Source organism: Pseudorasbora parva, chromosome 16 (assembly GCF_024679245.1).
Source record: "Pseudorasbora parva isolate DD20220531a chromosome 16, ASM2467924v1, whole genome shotgun sequence".
Taxonomy (NCBI): Eukaryota; Metazoa; Chordata; class Actinopteri; order Cypriniformes; family Gobionidae; genus Pseudorasbora; species Pseudorasbora parva.
In genome coordinates, this window is record NC_090187.1 from 25522504 (window position 1) to 25541123 (window position 18620).

General features: G+C 36.0%; 2 protein-coding genes across 4 annotated transcripts; one reads left to right on the forward strand and one right to left on the reverse strand.

The window, feature by feature from the left end:
* The first annotated feature begins 174 nt into the window (after positions 1–174).
* On the forward strand, positions 175–14436 carry terb1 (telomere repeat binding bouquet formation protein 1). 3 transcript variants are annotated; one of them, XM_067420052.1, is made up of 19 exons: positions 175–239; positions 635–745; positions 844–972; positions 1332–1460; positions 1551–1611; positions 2316–2413; positions 2552–2680; positions 2754–2906; positions 2994–3125; positions 4257–4382; positions 5219–5331; positions 5637–5852; positions 5960–6222; positions 6586–6650; positions 6791–6886; positions 7600–7641; positions 9872–9942; positions 12924–13091; positions 14048–14436. In XM_067420052.1, the coding sequence occupies exons 1-19, from the start codon at positions 233–235 to the stop codon at positions 14090–14092; spliced, it is 2154 nt and encodes a 717-aa protein (XP_067276153.1). In that variant the 5' UTR covers positions 175–232; the 3' UTR covers positions 14093–14436. The 3 variants fall into 3 exon arrangements, with proteins under 3 accessions (XP_067276153.1, XP_067276152.1, XP_067276154.1); XM_067420051.1 differs by lacking the exons at positions 7600–7641; positions 9872–9942; positions 12924–13091; positions 14048–14436 and adding an exon at positions 7039–7541; XM_067420053.1 differs by lacking the exons at positions 2552–2680; positions 7600–7641; positions 9872–9942; positions 12924–13091; positions 14048–14436 and adding an exon at positions 7039–7542.
* A 560-nt stretch (positions 14437–14996) lies between these two features.
* si:dkey-238c7.16 (uncharacterized protein LOC559078 homolog) lies at positions 14997–17381 on the reverse strand. Its single transcript, XM_067420054.1, has 2 exons — positions 17285–17381; positions 14997–16211 (listed from the first exon to the last, which is right to left on the reverse strand). Exon 2 carries the CDS (start codon positions 16201–16203, stop codon positions 15529–15531), a length of 675 nt encoding a protein of 224 aa, XP_067276155.1. The 5' UTR covers positions 16204–16211; positions 17285–17381; the 3' UTR covers positions 14997–15528.
* Between the last annotated feature and the right edge of the window lie 1239 nt (positions 17382–18620).

Genomic DNA, 18620 nt, shown 5'->3' on the forward strand with positions numbered 1-18620 from the left:
CGTGGATACGTTATGATGTAAGCGACAAAAACACTTCAAGTAACGTACGTATTGTGGCGTCCAGTGAAGTTGAAAAAATATTTTTTACTTTTATTTATTACTATTTACTTACTCTTATGTTAACCATATTCTAACAACTTTTGTATTTTTTGCATTGTTATATTTGTTTTGCAGGATATATAGTGACACCTTGAACGCACTGGTGAAAAGGAGGAGTCCAATAAAATGAAAAATGGAAGGTCAGCATCATATCATAACAGAATATAAGTTTAATTTTATAAAACAATATGATAACTTTCATTAACAACATTAGCAAACACAATGACATAACATAGATAGATCTCAGGCAGTCAAGTCCCTATGCAGCTGACAAATGCATTTCTAAATAAAATGTATTGGATACTTGTGGGCACTATTGATCTGTAAATAATTATGTAACGTTAATGTTTTAATGACTAATGAATTTTTTTGAGGTTATTAGTAAAATGTTTTAGTTACCGTCTATGGTTTGTTTTCTGTTAAAATGCTGTAAGTGGCAACATATTTTTATATTATATTGTGTTTTATTGCATAGTACCCATCTATTGTATTTTGCTGTGCAAGCTAAATTATTCAACTGTGTTCACGTTTTTAGCAACCAAGACAGATTTGCGTCTGTTACTGGAATGTCTGAAATACCAGATGAAATGGCCTGGCTCACAGAAACAAGCGCTTCTCACTATCATCTCAATCTGCAAACAAAATGGTATGATTTACACAAAAATATGACCTGCCTCAAACAAACATGAAAATATCTGGCTTTAACAACACTTTTGATTGTATTTAATGATTTCTCCGTATCAGATCAGTATGTGGAGTTCTTCAGAGAAATAGGAGGAATTTCCTTCATCTATAACCTGTCAAAGTCTAGCACATTCTCTCAAGTTAAAGAGACAGCTCTATTTACACTTGCATCCTTAGCTGAATTGCAAGGTATGTAGCAGTGTGTGTGTGTTTGTGTATATATATATATATATATATATATATATGTGTGTGTGTGTGTGTGTGTGTGTGTGTGTGTGTGTGTGCTGTGTATAATTATTATGTATATATAAATAAACACATACATGTATATATTTAAGAAAAATATGTATATATTATATACGAAAGATATACACAGTAGATACAAACTTTTATTTTCGATACGATTAATCACAATACATTTTTTCCCCAGCAATATATATATATATATATATATATATATATATATATATATATATATATATATATATATATATATAGTATTATATATTTATATATAATATTTAACTGTATGGATTTTCTCCCTACAGAGAGCTGTAAACAGATACTGTGCAGAGAGGAGACATTTCGTGACTTAGCGCAGCATTTGGAACAGAAAATGCCACTTACGGAGAAAAGAGTAGCGGTGTACATGCTGTCTGTATTGGTTGCCAACAACAGTAAGATTCACCATAATCCATGATGGATTCACCATCATTCACAGGTTGACAGTTCACAAATGGTTTGTGTATCTGTGTTTTGTGTTCCAGGATGTGGACAGACTCTTGCTAAGACCTCAAGGTGTATCGAAACCTTGCTTAGTTTGTTTAGGTATGCATTGTTATCTGCCATTATTTCATATCTTTAATACCTTTACATTTAAATCTGTGATGTCACATGATCGCCTGAATGGCATTACAGCGAAACTGTGAACAAGTAATAAGTGAAGTGTAGAAGGCCATCTGCATAATGTTAAAACAGTTTTATACCAATTAACACCTATATTGAGGAAAATCCTGTGGAGAATACTTCACAATATGTTGATAATAATAAATGTCAAGAATGAAGCCATCCTGAATGGCAAAGCATCATCAATGGAAAGTAAACTGGGGATTGATTAGCCAAAAATATAAATCCTGTCAACATTTATTCACCATCATAAGATTTTTTTTTGGTCCATCAATATAATGAAAATTTGTATGGACAAAAAAAAGTTTTTTCAATATATTTAATGTTGTGTTCCTCATAAGAGAAAGTAATGCAGGTTTGGAAAAAAATGAGGGGGAGTATTTCATATATTTGGTGATCTATCCTTTTAAGTCGCCAAGACAATGTCCTGGATAAATGAAAACATTCCCAAACAAAATGCAATACACTCCCCTACTTGGTGTGGAAGAGGAACATTTCAAACACTGTCTAGTGTTTGTTAAAGTGATTCACAGAAGTCCAGATAAACATCTGGAAACTCACTTAAATACTCCTTAGTTGCTCGACAGGACTAGAATTCAGTTTTTCTTTCTTATGCCACTTTTCAGGCATAGTTTTCCAGATCCTAATGACTCTTATGAGCAGCTGCAGTTGTGGGCCACCGTGTCTAGTGCTCTCTGTGGCTGTGTCAACAACCCTCAGAATGGTATGGTTATGTTCTCTATCCATTCTCTACCCATTTACCATCATGAAACCCCAAACGGTTATGAAGATTGAGAGAGATTTTTCTGCATACATGCAAATGAACAATTTCACAATATTTTAATGTATTTGTTTGTGACAGAGGAGAATCAGAACATATGTATGCATGTGTTTCCCCTGGTGAAGACCTGGCTGCAGGAAGTGGCATTGCCTAGGAACGAGCTGGCACAGCCTATATGCTCATTCATTGGCATGACTGTGGCAAACAACTGTGAGCACAAAATAACACATAATGGCGCCGTATGTGCTAATTTTCCCATCTCATGTGAATATGTGTTTTTCAGCTTGTGCTCAGGAGTATTTTGTGTCAGTGGGAGGCCTGAATTCACTCTCAGACACTCTTAGCAGAGTTTTGTCTCAGTCGGCACACAATGCTGCTGCTTGTAAGATGGCCACGGTTATCATTAAAACACTGTCTGCCTGCATCTCCAACAATGGTAAGAGTAATGCATGCACACCCCAAGAGAACCATATTGGGTTGTTTTAAATCCTCCTGATTCCTCTATTTTCCCTTTCTTTCTCAGAGCAGTTGGTGTCCTCTTTATCAGAGTTGAGGGTTATTCCAGGGCTGTTGTGTCTTTTGTCCAGCCCAAACCTTGACCAACAAGACCAGCTTGCCGTGGTGCTGACGATTGGACACCTCACGGATGCATGTGGTGAGTGTGTGGGTAAAATACATTCTTCTACGAGTACAAAAATAATATGCTTTGCAACAAAAAAATTAAAAAGTATTTTTAAGTATGTAGTAAGAGCAGGCATTGGGACGTCATGAAATTGCTTTTTGATGATTCATACAACATATCAAACCTCTTGTGTGTGGGATTGCCCTGATGCCTACTTCAATAACTTATCAGAAACAACTCTGTCTGGGAACCTTTAAATTACTATAATGATAATATTATAATTTGTGATAGACCAATCTTAATCTACCGTTCTATATGGCAGTATGCAGATTGGGAATCAGGGTTGCATTCAGCTCATGCATGAGCAAAGCTCCAGTATATTAGTGCTTGCAAAGTGAACTCCAGATTCAAATTCCTGTTACTTTATTATCATTCTCAACAAATTTCTGCAGTGTAGCCCAATGCACTTGAAGGTTAAACTTTAAGCAAACTAAGCAACTTTTGGCAAACTAATGCCAAATTTAAACCAGCTTTTTATTGTTACCATGTCGGTAGTATACACTAGTAAATTAATATTGTGTACTCTTGTTCCCCATTACCCACATCCAGATATCCAATAAAACAGCCAATCAGAATGTATCCTGCTTTAAAGAGCTTGAGCATTTAAAGTGACAGATGACAAATCTGTAGTGTGTGCTTGGAATAAACAGAACAATATTGTGCATTGGTGTTGATGCTAACGTAGTTATTGTTATGTATATACTTATAGTTAAGTTCACCCAAAAATGATATGAAATAATGATATGAAAATGTACACTCAAACCTAGGTGTATACAACTTTCTTTTAGAATTATATATATATTTTTGAAGACCCAAAAAATGCATTCATCCATCATAAAAGTAATCCATATGACTCCAAGAGGTTAATAAAGGCCTTCTGAAGCAAAGCAGTTATTTAAATATAAACAAATACCAAATATTTTTGGGTGAACTAACTCTTTAACACTGCAAATAATTAAACTTACACTGACAGTATTTGTTAAGACACCACTATAGCAGTGTATAGCAGTTTGTTTTGCCTCCTTTCAAGCACTGCCATTTCCTTCGGGAAATGCAAATCTTGTATATTGTTGTAATTATTCTGTCTGTTCTCTGTCTATGCAGTAGAGCATCAATCTCAGTTGTTGTCGGCTGGAGGTTTGCCAATTATGATTTCGCTGCTTACTGAGGGCAGTGATGAAGAGGTCAGAAAGGCAGCTGTGTTCGTTCTGCACACCTGCAAAAGAATCAGTGAGTTTTTTTTTTTTTTTGTTTTTTTTACATGTTCACACTATATGGCTGTAGTTAGCTAGTAGAGATGGAAAAATAATTAGGTCCGGTTCTGTGGGGGTGTTTGAGGGAGCTATGAAAGCAAGAGCACCCTCGGTTGATACTGTCATAATATAATATTGACTAAACAGATTTGGTGAATGCTCCTGTACATATTTGTGTTTGCGCTCTGGAGAACGACTAATGTTTTTATTTACTATTACTTTACTGTTTTTGCAGCGGTGAGCAATGTAGCCAATAACAGATATTTTTGGTAATCTCTTAAACGCAGTGACCAATCGGGGTGTTTAAATTAGTCAGAATCCACTCACCAGTCAAAACACCAGTTTTTGTTCAGTACCAAGTTCTGCACACTCATGAATCCTCTCATTAACAAGTGTAGACACAATGTAAATAAGATATTCATTGTGCAGTGAAGACACCTTCAATGAAAATTATGAAACTTTGTGAGATTGCAAAAATTAGATGAGTGACAGCTTTTTAGTGGTTATAAGGGGAGCTGTCTGCGTGCGTTCTAGGCAATATAATCCATTCAGAATTTGAATAAAAGTCCACACATAACAGTAGTAGAATAGCCTTTGGCTTGTTTATGTTATCAAGCCACTAATAAGGTTGCTAATGTTACACAAACTATGTTCCTGTTTGCCATCTCATAGTAAGACAACTGCCTTGTAACATCACACAGACATATAAACAACATTAAAAACTTGATTTTTATCACAGAGGGTCTTTAATGTCCTGCTTCTCTTAAACTTTGGTTCATAAGGATTTGACATTTATTTTCCTTTCCCACTTAGCTGAATCATTAGGCCCAGGCATGTCCAACATGGATCTGCAGGAATCTGACATAGAGAGACACTGGCAGTCAGCTGAAGAAATCCTCCATAGAATACAGGATCTAGAGAAAAAGGTATTTGTGAATGTATATAATTTCACCAGTTTGCACGGCTATTGTGTGCCCAAGTTAAGATGATGCATCTGTTAAGATACCTTTTTAAGCTTTATCACAAGACCATTCTTTTGTCCAAATTGCTTTAACCAATTCTTATGACACAAAATACAAAATGTGACTAAGAGCATTTCAGAGTCCACAAAGCCCTTTAGTTTTTAAATTTTTACTCAAGCATGCTTACATTTCAAAGTAAAGGAACATTGTGCTATGAATGCATTCTTACTCTTAACTTTTTCAGCCTAATTTTGTATCTCGATTCTCAGATGGGTGTGAAACTGTGGGAACGAGCTATTGAAAGCCAGCAGCACAGCATGCAGAGGTCGGCCTCATCTCTGGAATGTAATGAGGCAATGTGGGAGGGTTCTGTGATGCGAAAGGTCAAAGGTTACCATCGAGTATGTGATGAGTTGCTCACAACTCCTGCAGGAAACCGAGAACATCCAATCACAAAGGAAATACTGTACAACCAAGAGAGCTTGGTGAGAATCACATACACATACAACTAATAATAATGTGTAAATAGTATTTAGCATTCTGGATCAGCAGTTTTAACAACAAAAAATTGTGTGTTTGTGTATGTGAGCAGCAGTGTGTCAGCTCTGAAGAGTGTTTGAGTCCTGTCATTCCCTTCGAAGGCTCTATCTGGGAAAGGGGCAAAGAAAGAGTGCATGAACAAATGAGAGAGAATGAGAGGAGTGATAACCAGCAGACAAAGAGAGAGAGAGATGAGAAAAAGAGAGACATGGAGAGGAAGTCTGACAGAGTGGCGAAGAGATTAAAGATGATGAATTTAGACTCAGATCCTAAACGTATCCAGCACTGCAGTAGGGACGGCAGAGATACACAGGGGTAAAATTAATTAGAGTTTTGCTAATTGGTTTTAGTTGATACACTGTTTCATTACATGTTATTTGACTAACTAAATCATTCAAATCAATATCTTTAAAAAAAATTTTGTTAACTTGTGGTCAGAAAATGTGGTACATGTAGTACAGTATGACTTATTCTTGCTTTCCTCATTCCTAGTTGTTTTATTCATGATTAGAATGCTCACATTTAATCCAGATTCACATAAAGCATTTCATGTCAATGACTTTTCAAGAAAAAAAAAAAAAAAAAAAAAAAAAAAATGACTTTTCAAGACAGTCAGTAAATTTTTCCTCCTTGAGGGAGTGACATTTCTCTCTCTGTTTTATTTTTCTTGGGTTTCAGCCCAGATATTTTCAGACATCCTGATCCCATGAAGAGAAACCAGTGCACGCACACTCTCTCAGATGGTAAATCATCATGCTCTCTTTGTGCTAAATCACAGAAAACCTACAGATTTCCTACAGATTTATTTTAGTAATCAAGTTATTATTAGTTATTATTTGCTGTTCATTTGATGTTTTAGATAATTAATTTATGCTGCTTTCAGATGAAATGTCTCTGTGCTCTGAGCTGTTAGACAGAGAAATTAACCGGTTTCTGAAGCCGCCCTCTCCCACTAAACCCAGCAATCTACGCTGTGCAGGTGCGTGTGTATAAATGCAAACGGCACATTTGATAATAAAGGCAATACATTCTGCCACTTTCTGGTTCTTTAGTACTCTCTTTTTGTCTCGCATCATATTAATTTTATCCATGCTGTCACATTCACACACATGCACCTTTTCCCTCTCCCAGGTTGTGTGAAACATATGAATGAGATGGACAGTCGTTCATTTGGCGGTGTGTTGCGTAGCTGCAGGTTTCAGTGTGACTTTCACTTGGTGCTACAAGAGGCTGAGGATCGATTCAAGAGAAGCCAGCAGTTAGAGAAGACTAGTCACATTTTAACACATGCTCACATCAGCACACACGGCCAAAACAGAGATCAAAGCACACCCACTAATGGGGATAATAAGAGGAGCAACAGGGAAAAATACAGATTGAGTCAGCCACCATCAGACAGATGTAAGAGTCCGTCTTTCACAATGTCTTTGGGATTGTGGAGGAATGTGCACCTACCTAAAATGTTTAGAAAGTAGCTTTGATAGAACAAGACCTGGAGAACAAAACACACCCTCATTAGTTATATTTATCAATTTAGCAGATGCTTTCTTCCAAAACGACAAATGTTATAATTTATATTTTTATACCTATTATTCTGATTATCTATTTATATTTTACATACACATGGTATATTGGCCTTTTTTGTGTGTTTTGTGTTTCCTTTCTGCTCTGTAATTCGGTTTCTTTCTTTAGGTTTTAGGCTCACACCTTTGAGAAGGCCATGTGAAACATATGGTAAGATAAGTGTTCTGGATAAAAATGGATTGTAGTTCTTACTGTAGATGTGTCTCAGTCACTTTGAGTTTGATGAAGAGGGCAGTGGAATTTAGAGTTAAGGGATGTGGGGCATTCATAATATCTGTGCCACTATAAACATCTGCAAACTGCTCTAAAGTTTGATAAACGCTGTGAGTGCATGCAAAGAACTGGGTTGTAATATTGAATAAGATTCTGTTCTGTAACACAAGACTCTCCTGTGCTTTCCACTTTAGTCTATTCTGTTAAAATGTATTTCCATCTTTACTCTCGTTTTTCCCTTTGTGTCCTTTTTCCCTCAGTCTCACTTATTCCATTCCTTCCATTGCCGAGTTGTGGTCTCTGAGTGCTGTTCAGTTGTTCCTATGTGGCTTCTTTCCCATAACCTCAAAACTTGCTCACTTGACTTTCTAGAGATGTTCTCATTATAATTGTCAAGTAAATGGTAACGTACCATCATCCAGTCATATCGCAAGTCTGGAAAGAGTGATCAGGACCCCAATGAAAAATTAACAAATTTACAGTTTAGCGGCCATTATGCAAAAGTATTTTACCAAACAATGCTCCAATTGACCAATCAGATTCAAGTATTCTAAAGAGCCATGTTTATTTCCGCTGGAAATTTCTGTTTATTTAAATTAAATTTAAGTTAAAACATTTTTTTATGTGCATCCTTGAAGGATCTTGATGGATAATTTACATTTTATTTTTAAAATGTGACATTTAGATGAATGTAAATGTGTGCTGCACACTTTCCTTTCAATAACAAAATATAGTTGGAATTAATCATTTTTCTTTGCATTAAAGAGATCACCCAAAAATGAAAATTACACCATGATTCACCCTCAAGCCATCCTAGGTGTATATAACATTCTTCTTATACATTGATGAATTATGAGTTATATTAAAAATTATTTACCTTCCATATAAAACTTATGAAAAAGAGCATAATTGGCACGACGTATAACATAGGCAAGATATACTTACTTTGTAGGTTGAATATGGAAGTTGGTCTGACAGAAGCTAGATGTTTTACTTTATAAAATTTTAAATATGGTTATTTTTCCTACACAAACACATTGCGTCGTATGGTGCCGTATGGATTACTTTTATAATGAAAGGATGCACTTTTTTGGGCTTCAAATTTTGGGCTGCCATATAATGCTCATATACACCTATAGGATGGCTTGAGGGGGAGTAAATTATGGGATTATTTTCTTTAAAACATCAACATTACAATAAAGAATATCTCTTTCGGCATTATCCTGATCATTGTATAAGCATTTTTTTTCATCTCGGAATCACACATCCCTTTTTTCCTTCATAAATGTTCCAAGTCCTTCACATAAAAATCAGTCCACAGGCTTTTATAGATAACCTAGTAAGTCTAGGAAAGTCTTGTTTTTTTAGTTTTCTTTACAAGCTGCTCACATTGATAATAAAAAAGTGATTCATACATAAAAATTCTTAAATATAGCCCCTTTAAATGTAAAATATAATTATATTGTATTATTATTTTAAATTTGTATTTTATTCATTTATACTAATAGTCTTCTTGATGCATAAATGTAACAAGTAAATGATAAAGATTTTGACTATTATTTAGACAAAGGAGTATATGTGTGTGAGAGAAATAAAAAGACGAATAGTTGGAGCATATGTGTAGGTAAGATGGCTAACTAGATTATGGCTCCCTGGGGGTTCTGATCTCTAGTTATTGAGCTGTTACTATGGAGACTAGTCTGTTCTGTATCCCAGAACAAAGTCGTTAGGGATACAAGGATATGACCAGACACAAGCACACACTCTGTTGCACTAACAGGATCATGACTTTGAAGTCCACACAATGTTTAATTTTAACAAAGATAAGTGTGTTCCAGTCTGCCAATGCACACAGTACACACAAAGTGTTTTGTCCTTCTCAAGAGTTGGTGGGGCGAATGTCCTTCATGGTGATAGAAAGTAGTCCTGATATAGTCCTGCTAAAGAACAGTATGTATTTGTTCTTCAGGTTACTAGTTCAGGGTTCAGTACTGTGTGCAGTTTCACAGTCTGCCCGTTAAATCATTCTAAAGATCAATATACCTCCCTGCTGTCCTGTGCGATTCTTACCATTTGTATTGCTTTTGCCGGCATGGACACGTTTTGAATGCTTTGGTTCTATTATTCAATTTGCTGCCTTGATTATTCTTGTTTTATTTTCTCTTAGGCCCAGACAAGCAAAAGAACATGGATCACAGACATCGGAAGAAATCCTCAGAATACTGCCTCCCAAAAAATGTATGGTACTGTTAGAATTAGGTGAAAGGATTATACCATGATTTTACACTAACTTAACCTGCATTGAACCTGGAACATCCTATGCCATTTTAGATGTTCTGGCGGTCATACATTCTATAGGTTTATTTTTGTCATAATATTCTGAGCAGAATCAAAGAAACTGCTAAATTCCATAACTTGCTATTCCACTGAAACAGTTATAATATTTACTAAGCAGTAAATACGCCCGAACATCCCAATGACGGCTTGCAATTAGCCGGTTAAGGTTTCTGTGCATACGGTCTTTTCAGTGGGGCAAAGTAATTTAATTATAATTTACTTTTATCTGACTCCATTTTATCATGACCTCAAATTTAGGTTAGAATGCCCATTGGTTATTTGGTCATTTGTATCATATAACTACGTTTTTAATAAATCTTTATTGAAATGATACCCCTTCATCCGGATCTCAATAACACTTTGAGTCTCGCACCCGCCGGATCACAATCTCTATCACATAACCCATCAGTCTTGGTCATTAGACAGAGGCGATTAACTGACATCCTAGATGCCCGTGCTCCACGTTGATAATTCTAGAATCTTTTTTCTTCAGTCCTCTTAGATCTGAACCCACTTAATTAATGCAATACTATATCTAATAAGAGGCAATGAACAAGAAACCAACTTAACTTCCTCTAATTGTAACTTTACTAAATCATGTTGTGGTTTCCCATGTACATGTAATGAGAATAATATTACAGTAACCAGGAGTTGAGGGTCACTCTATTTAGATTGGTCAAACCACTTTTTGTTGCTCTAAACGGAAGACCCATTTGGTCTACTAACCTCTACAGTCTAAGTATACGTAACTGATGCCAATGTGTTAGTTGGAGCTCTAAAACATCAGTCTGGTGCGCCCCTCTGCTTCACTCAGAACTGTGCTCTAGTCCGCTACTAATCTGAGCATAGTTTTACAGTGTTATTGATTTAAGGTAATCTACTAGAGTTAAAGGTGTGGTAAAACATAATTTCACTTTTCTAACTTTAGCTAGTGTGTAATTGTGTTATTGTTTAAGCATAAACAACATCTGCAAAATTTCAACATTCAAAGTTTAAATCAAAGGCAATTTGTAAGGACTACAGCAAACGGCCGTTAGGGAACTACAGCCTTTTCCTCCAGGGTTGCTGACATCACCCGCCCCAATATTTACATAAACCCCTACTCTGAGAATATTAAATAAGGGGGGTGAGGCCATTTTTTATTGCTGTGGAGTGTTGTTGCCGCAATGCTGACGAAACGTTATTATCATCCGGATTGCTGGTCCATTTTGTTCAGCCTTCCTAGGGATGGGGGAATTAGGGATCAATGGTTAATTTATTTTTAACTCTGTCCCTCATATTTATTACCCAAATCTTGCTCTCTGTGCTGCGAATTTTACTTCCACAATCTTTGCGAGTTCAATGCAGGATTCAAACAATGGCTTGTCCTGAAAGTTGGAGCAGTTCCAACTTTAAAAATGGACACAACCTGTAAGTATGATTGATTTTTCGTCAATGTGTTTTCCTGTAATAGTTCATATTGTTAATTGTACATTGTAGCAAGGAAGTAAACAAATGACAACGCTGTTTGGCTCTGCAAACCAGTTTGTTAAATGCTCTTAACGTTATCCGACAAACACCTATTGTTACAAACTTTTAAAAATCTCAACAGCGAACTTGAAATTAGTGTAAAATTATTCTTTGATTAGAGCTTTTGTGTATTGTTTATCTACATGCTTGTTTATCTACAGGCATGCTAAACATGTTTCCGTGTTTGATTTGGGTACTATAGTAAAGCCAATATTTAGTGTTCGTTTTGGGTTAATATTTCTTGCGACAGATATTTGGCTATAAGTTAATCGTTCTAAAAATACAAAAGGTGCCATTCAGTAGCGATCACTATAGATCCGCAGTCTTTACGTCCGGTAAAGGTAAGGGGTTTCCAAAACACGTGCACTAGGCAGTTAGCGAATCACACACTGGGCCAGCTAACCAATCTGAGCCCACTGCATATTTTTGAGGGACCGGCTTAATAGAACCCTGAAACCATCAGACCGTTTTTACAAGAAGGGACAAAGCAGTGTAGAATAAAGGTAAAATATATGAAAAATAATGCTTTTTTTTTTTTTTAAACGAAGCATGTACACCCCACAAACACAATCAGGCCTTCGAAAGAATGTGTTTTACCACCCCTTTAATAATTCCAGAGTAAGCCTGACTAAATCAATGTAACAATGTATTATTAATGAGGTAAAAGTATCATGCCAATTACATAATCAATTCAAAGATAATCAATTCAAAGATAATTGATACATAACATCAAATGCTCAGAAGTAAAGTGTAGGAAATGCATACCTGTCCTCAAGGAAATAGGATACATAATGCATGATCTGGTTACAGAATCATGCCCTGACCCTCCTGCAACATCTCTTAAATAACAAAGACATGAGTTTACAATGGGAATTTGCATTTATCAAGCCTTATAGGCCTGTAATTTACACCTTATTGAGGACAGGAGGTAACGACCAATTGGCAGGGGACACCCACCACAATAAGCAAAATATTATTAAACTCTTAAAATCTTTGTTACCTTTTGCTTGATGTTTCAAATGATTCCAAACCTGTATACTACCGTATAATACTTGTTTAAATTACCTATTAGTGAATTATAGAGGAGAGGGGGAAGAGGCAGTGATGGGAAAGATGTGTAAATTAAGGCAATACTTGGATAATTAACTGTCATCTCGGATTACATGCCAAGAGCGAGTTCAGATGTTTCTAGATTTCACACTTACATCAAATTAAATAGAGTAAAGATTATGCGTATTTGGCGTGCTGTCGGGGGAGGGCTCCAGGCTCTTACAGCAGTTACTGTATGAACAGGCAAAGTTCATATTTGTGCATAATGCTGATCATCTTTAGTCCACATTTATTCCATAATTTGTAATCGTTTTCTCGTTTAGTCTTCTGGCAGACACAGAGAGAGGCAGAACTGGTCTGCTGACGAGTTGCGCTACCTCGAAATGGGTGTGAAAAGGTTTGGTCACTCCTGGAACGCCATCCTCTGGAAGTATCCCTTCCAGCCCAGACGTAACAATGTAGACCTGGCCAAGAAGTACCATCACATGCAGGCATGACATGAGCAAATAGTGAAGATTGGTTTTCTGAATACTGGAACATATGATATCAATTTTACTAAGCCTTTCGAGAAACATTAACATAATATTTTACCCCAAAATGAAAAGAAAAAAATTGGTATATTGTGCATAAAGAAGTCTTTTGGGATGATTACAATGTTTTGCATTGTGGCATTCCTAAGCTTCTTTAGTGCAATGCAAAATTAATACCCTCATTCTTATTACTGTAATGCAAAACAAACTGTTATACTGTATTTATTTTAGCATGACTTTAATCAATGAAAACCCTCGCTTTCAATAGGATGATTCGCATTACAGTAATAAGAAATGGGAGGGGTGCTTAATTCCCAGTGTTGTAAAGGTTACTTTGGTAATGTAATAGGTTACAGATTGCAAGTTAGCAAACTGAAAATGTAATAAGTAGTGTAACTATTTTACTTTATTAAAGTAATGTAACATTACATTTGATTATGTTTCTAAATTTCCAGGTACGGTTAACCTGCAAATTCAAACAATTATGCAAATGTAAAAAATAGCCCTGGAAATATAAACAAGAGAAACAATCAAAAGCATCAAAATAGCATCGCTTTACTAAATGGACTTTAAATGGCACGAGGCACCGTGCACATCAAACTATAATTAATATTATTCAACATATCCTAGTCTTTTTACTTTCATAAGTAAATAATTGGATGTAACTAGTTACACCCCAACACTGCACATAACACATACACATAATCGTCACATAACCTTATGTGAAATAAATATTCCAAATACATGTAATGGTAGTTTTATTGCAGTGCTGGTACCTTCAGGGCTATGGAGTTATCTAGCCTGTATATTGTGAGAAGAAGTGCAAATATTATATTCATGCTTCCTGTTTCATTTCCCCAATAGTGCTCTTTTAGAATCCTGATTTGTATCTCTCTCTCTCTCTCTCTTACTGACAGAAAGCCAAAGCACAGGGTGTAGATCTGTCTGCAGGAGACGTATAAAAACATCACCAGATAAACCCCAAAAAGTCATTTTCTGCCATTAGATATATAATAATTTTCACTATTTATGTCTTATTTGAATAGAGTAATGTATTGGATGTTTTTGTTGTTGGCTTGTATAGATTTGCCCTTATTTTAATATACAACAAGATGGTGCATTAGAAAATTGAACATTGTTTGCATTACATGGACATTTTTTGTTTCATATACATTTATTTTTTCCATTCAGTTTGTTTGAAAAATAAGTTATAGGTAACAGTTACCTGTTTATTTGTTTTCAGTCAAATCCACTTGATTTGCATAGAAGTCACATATTTGTATAAAGTTTACATTGTGCAACTAGATTCCCCAGTGTCCATGTCATCTGTATTCATCCTGTTATGGCTGAAGTTAACAAAGCTCTGTTATACAAGGATAATGAGGCATGGCATTTCCTTGATAGTCCAGCAAGCAAAAGCAGCTTAATATTTAATCATAAACTGTGTTACACGCTAAGTACAGAAAACTCAGATGTTTATTTATGAAACTAAAGTTTCTTAGGATGAGAGCCAGAAAGTTAACCTCAAAGAAAAAAAAGTGTCCCATGAGACCACTTTTCTCTGGAAAGAATGTTGCCCCTCTCCCCAGAAGCTTCTCTGAGAAAACTCTAAGATGAGTGTGTAAGAGAGAGATAGTGCATGTTATCTTCCCAGAAACTTCCCGGGAAACTCCTGTGCTTTGGGATAGTTCCATACACTTCTATGCTGAGTTTGGTCTATACTCAGCAGCATTGCGGTAATGTTGCGTCAGTTTATTTTCACAGACTGCACTCATCTTGATGTTGTGTTCAGATGTTTGAAGAGATGAATGCATACCACAAATTTGATTAAATGCATTTCTAGTATAAAGACATCAAGGAAGAACGTTTTTGTGATGTGTTACAGTCTTTATTTTCCATTACTACAAACATTGGTTTGATGTACATTATTTCCCTCTGCTAAAAATATCAGATGGCTTTGCTGCTTGTCAACAAATTGGTAGGCATAACATTAGTAAAGTTTGTTAGACATCTGAGGTGGCAGCTGGCTCATTTCCTTATTCTGTACTGGGGTATTGCTTGTAACTTTCAACTACATGAGAGGGTTATGCAAAATTCTGAATTTACCATCTGTCTGTAAACCTTAAAACATCAAGGCCTTTTAAACCAAACATCTAAATAAAGATTTGTCCAGCCAACTTAATTATTCTGATTATAAAAGTTTTTTTCTAAGATACAAATTCAAAATAAAATATATACCCCAGTTTAAATCTGAATGAGACACACCCTGTTTTATGGCTATATCCTCAGCGGGGAAAAAAACATTGATTTGTTCATTTATTTCTTGAATGTTGTTCTGACATACTTGTACCTAATGATCATCCAGCTACTACTGTTTTCTAGAGGTGAGTGTAGTGATTTATATAAGGTTGACATTGTCAACTGCATTCTGTCCCATATCTTCCAAAGTGAATGAAGGATCCGAGTTTGGAATTGTGGATTCATGGGTCAGTTTACAATCCAGGAGGTCCAATGAGGGCGTCTCCACCTTATCCAGACATTCCAACAAATCCCTGTTCTTGGCAGGTACAGGATTACTAATTCTGTCTTCCACCATCTCATTGGTCATGTCTTCACTTGCCACTGTGACTCCAGTAATGAGGCCTTCGGAGATTGGAGATTTCAGCAGGTCATCCAAGAGGCTGGGTTCTTGAAGAACTTCAGAAGCATCAAGATCAGCTACAGGTTCTTGCCCTGGAGTGCCGGGTTCCTTTCCAATCAGGCTGACGGATGCCAATGCGGACTCCACTGCTTCTATGCCTTTGTTTACAACATCTTCCACGGGTGCAGCAATCTGTTCAGTGACTACATTGACCGTTTCTCCAACAGCCTGTGTAATGGTCTGCAGGACACTGGTAGAAGAGGTAGGCTTCTCCGCTGCTGCTGCCTCTTCTGCAGGCTTGCTGTCTGGAACCTCAACTTCAGAACAATTCTGCTCTGCATTCTCAGCCACAGGTGTGTCCTCTACAGCTGGACCTGTTGTCTCTGCTCCTATCCCTACTTCACTCTTCTTCCGACTGAGCTTCGCTCCCATTCTGCCCCCTTGCAATAGAGGTATACATCACAGTTATTAAAGCAAGCTCACACACACAATAATTTTAATGATGGTTTCGCACCATAATATAGACTGGAGAGATTTTCACACGATTTTAGGGTTAACTTGTTAACTAACAATTAGTTTAAATCAACAATTGTTTAAGAAGAGCGTGAACAAAATGGGCCACAAGAAGTGGCCTTAGCTGGAATAACATGAGTAAATTAATTACATGATAAATCATTTTTCCCCCCAACTAAATCAGGAATGGTTGGTCACAATTTGGATAACTTATTAAAATGTAGGTATTATCATGGGGTTGTGGTGTTTTACATATTTAGGTTAAACATCAACGCAGAATGAATCATTATTTAATGCACATCAAAAACCAACTGAATAACAAGTATCATAACTACTCTTGTTTCGTTTATAGTATTTTGAAGTTACAAACATTTAAACAGTGGGATTTAAAGTATTGGACTATAATGCTAAACTTGGGGACCAGCATGGGTTAACATTTAAGTTTTAGACATCAGAACATCATGTTCTCTTGTGGTTTTATTGGCCAGAAAGTAGGAAAGAGCCACAAGCGCACTGATGGATATGAACCGCTTCCTAGGCATTTATGCGATTAAAAGCACAAAGAGCTGTTTTAATGTTGCATACTGGAGACATTAAATATAAAGCTTCTCTGAATTCTAACATTTACGTATTTTAAAATAGGTAACAGTAAATTTAAGAGCAAAACTTTATTATTCTCAGCCACACCTTCCAGCTACTGAAGTTCTTTGAACACGGGTCTCATCTGGGGACCACACTCTTGAAAAGAGTTTTAAAGCAACTTGCACTGTCAAATGAAGTTTTAAAAATAATAAACCCTGAAACACAACGGTGGAGTTAAAACCCGTAATAATTTTCGCCATTGACGTGGCATCAGATCTAGGACAGAGGGACAAAGCAGAGTCCTACTGAGAGTACCGATAAACATGATATTTCTTTATCTTTAACCAACTAACACGTTGCAAACATTGCAAAGTATGCATGCGTTGCAAATGGTCAATTAAGTACAACATAAACCCACCTTTTTTGAACTGTGAATGAGTGTAGACGCGAACAGATGCAGGATCAAGGATGGTGAGACTGACTGTGCAATGGGAGGAAAACTCGAAGATGTACAGTTTCCAAATGAATTGCTCTTTTGAACCAATTCTTTTTAATGATTCGATTGAGCCGATTCTCAAAGTGTTTGTTAGTCACTGCAATAATAATAATAATAAATTTTATTTATAATGCACTTTATATTAAACAAAATCGCAAAGTGCTACAGAATTAAAAAACAATCAACAACAATAAATAAATAAGTAAATTAATAAAATAAAATAAATAAAACTGAAAAATAAAATAAAATAAAGAAGTAGGCCCACTGTGAAAATTACCTGACATAAAAAGTCCTTAAAAAACCCGACGTCTTATGAAAGTCAAAGGATAATTCGCACACTGTATTTAACGACAAATTTACATAAAAATAAAAACAACTTCCGCGAGAGGTATGACTCAAACGAACCGTTTTGAACCAGTTCATTGAAAAGAACCGAGTCGTTTAAATGAACCAGACATGTTAACCCTGAATGACTCCGTAAATTTCAACAGGGGCTGTCGGAAATGTGTGCGTCCTCCACAGACACTCCCTGCCCGCCCTCTTTCAGCACGTCACGGATTTCGTTATAAAATGTGGAACTATTTTCATTTTCTGCCCCTTTGACTTCACAAACTGTTCGATATAATTCCCAGACATTTAGAGTCGTATGTTTTCACACACTAATAATGTCTGGTCTACTATCTTCGTGGGGACTCTTCATAGACGTAGGCTAATAATTGTTCATTCCAGGGATTCGGTGATATTTCAGTCCCTCGGACTTTTTAAAGGGGTGGTTCACCTAAATTAGCTAAATGGTAAATCACAATATTTTGGTGCGTTCATTATGAATAAAAATAATTATTGCATTTTAATCCTTTTTATAATAAAATAATGTTTTATTTATATTGTAGAGCATTTTGTCATCATGGCCCTGACCATCTCCGCACAAAATAGTTTTTACTCCACCCATGTGTGACATAATTTACAAGAAATTACATAATTCCGGTCTCTTTAACCGTGGTGCAGAAGTTGGTAAGTAGCATCATACTTTTTATTTATATTGAGGCATATTATAGTCATATACCGTAGGCTACTGTCTTCCCCTTAAGCAAAATAATATAAAACTTTTTTTTATTTAAAGCCTTTTTAAACCAATTTCATTTGGTCTTTTATGGGGTTGAGTATAAAAGGTGTTTAAATTGGAAAGGAAAACGCACACACACACACAAATCCCTGAAATTTTTTAAAAGGCCTTTAATGCCTGAGGTGGGAAAATATC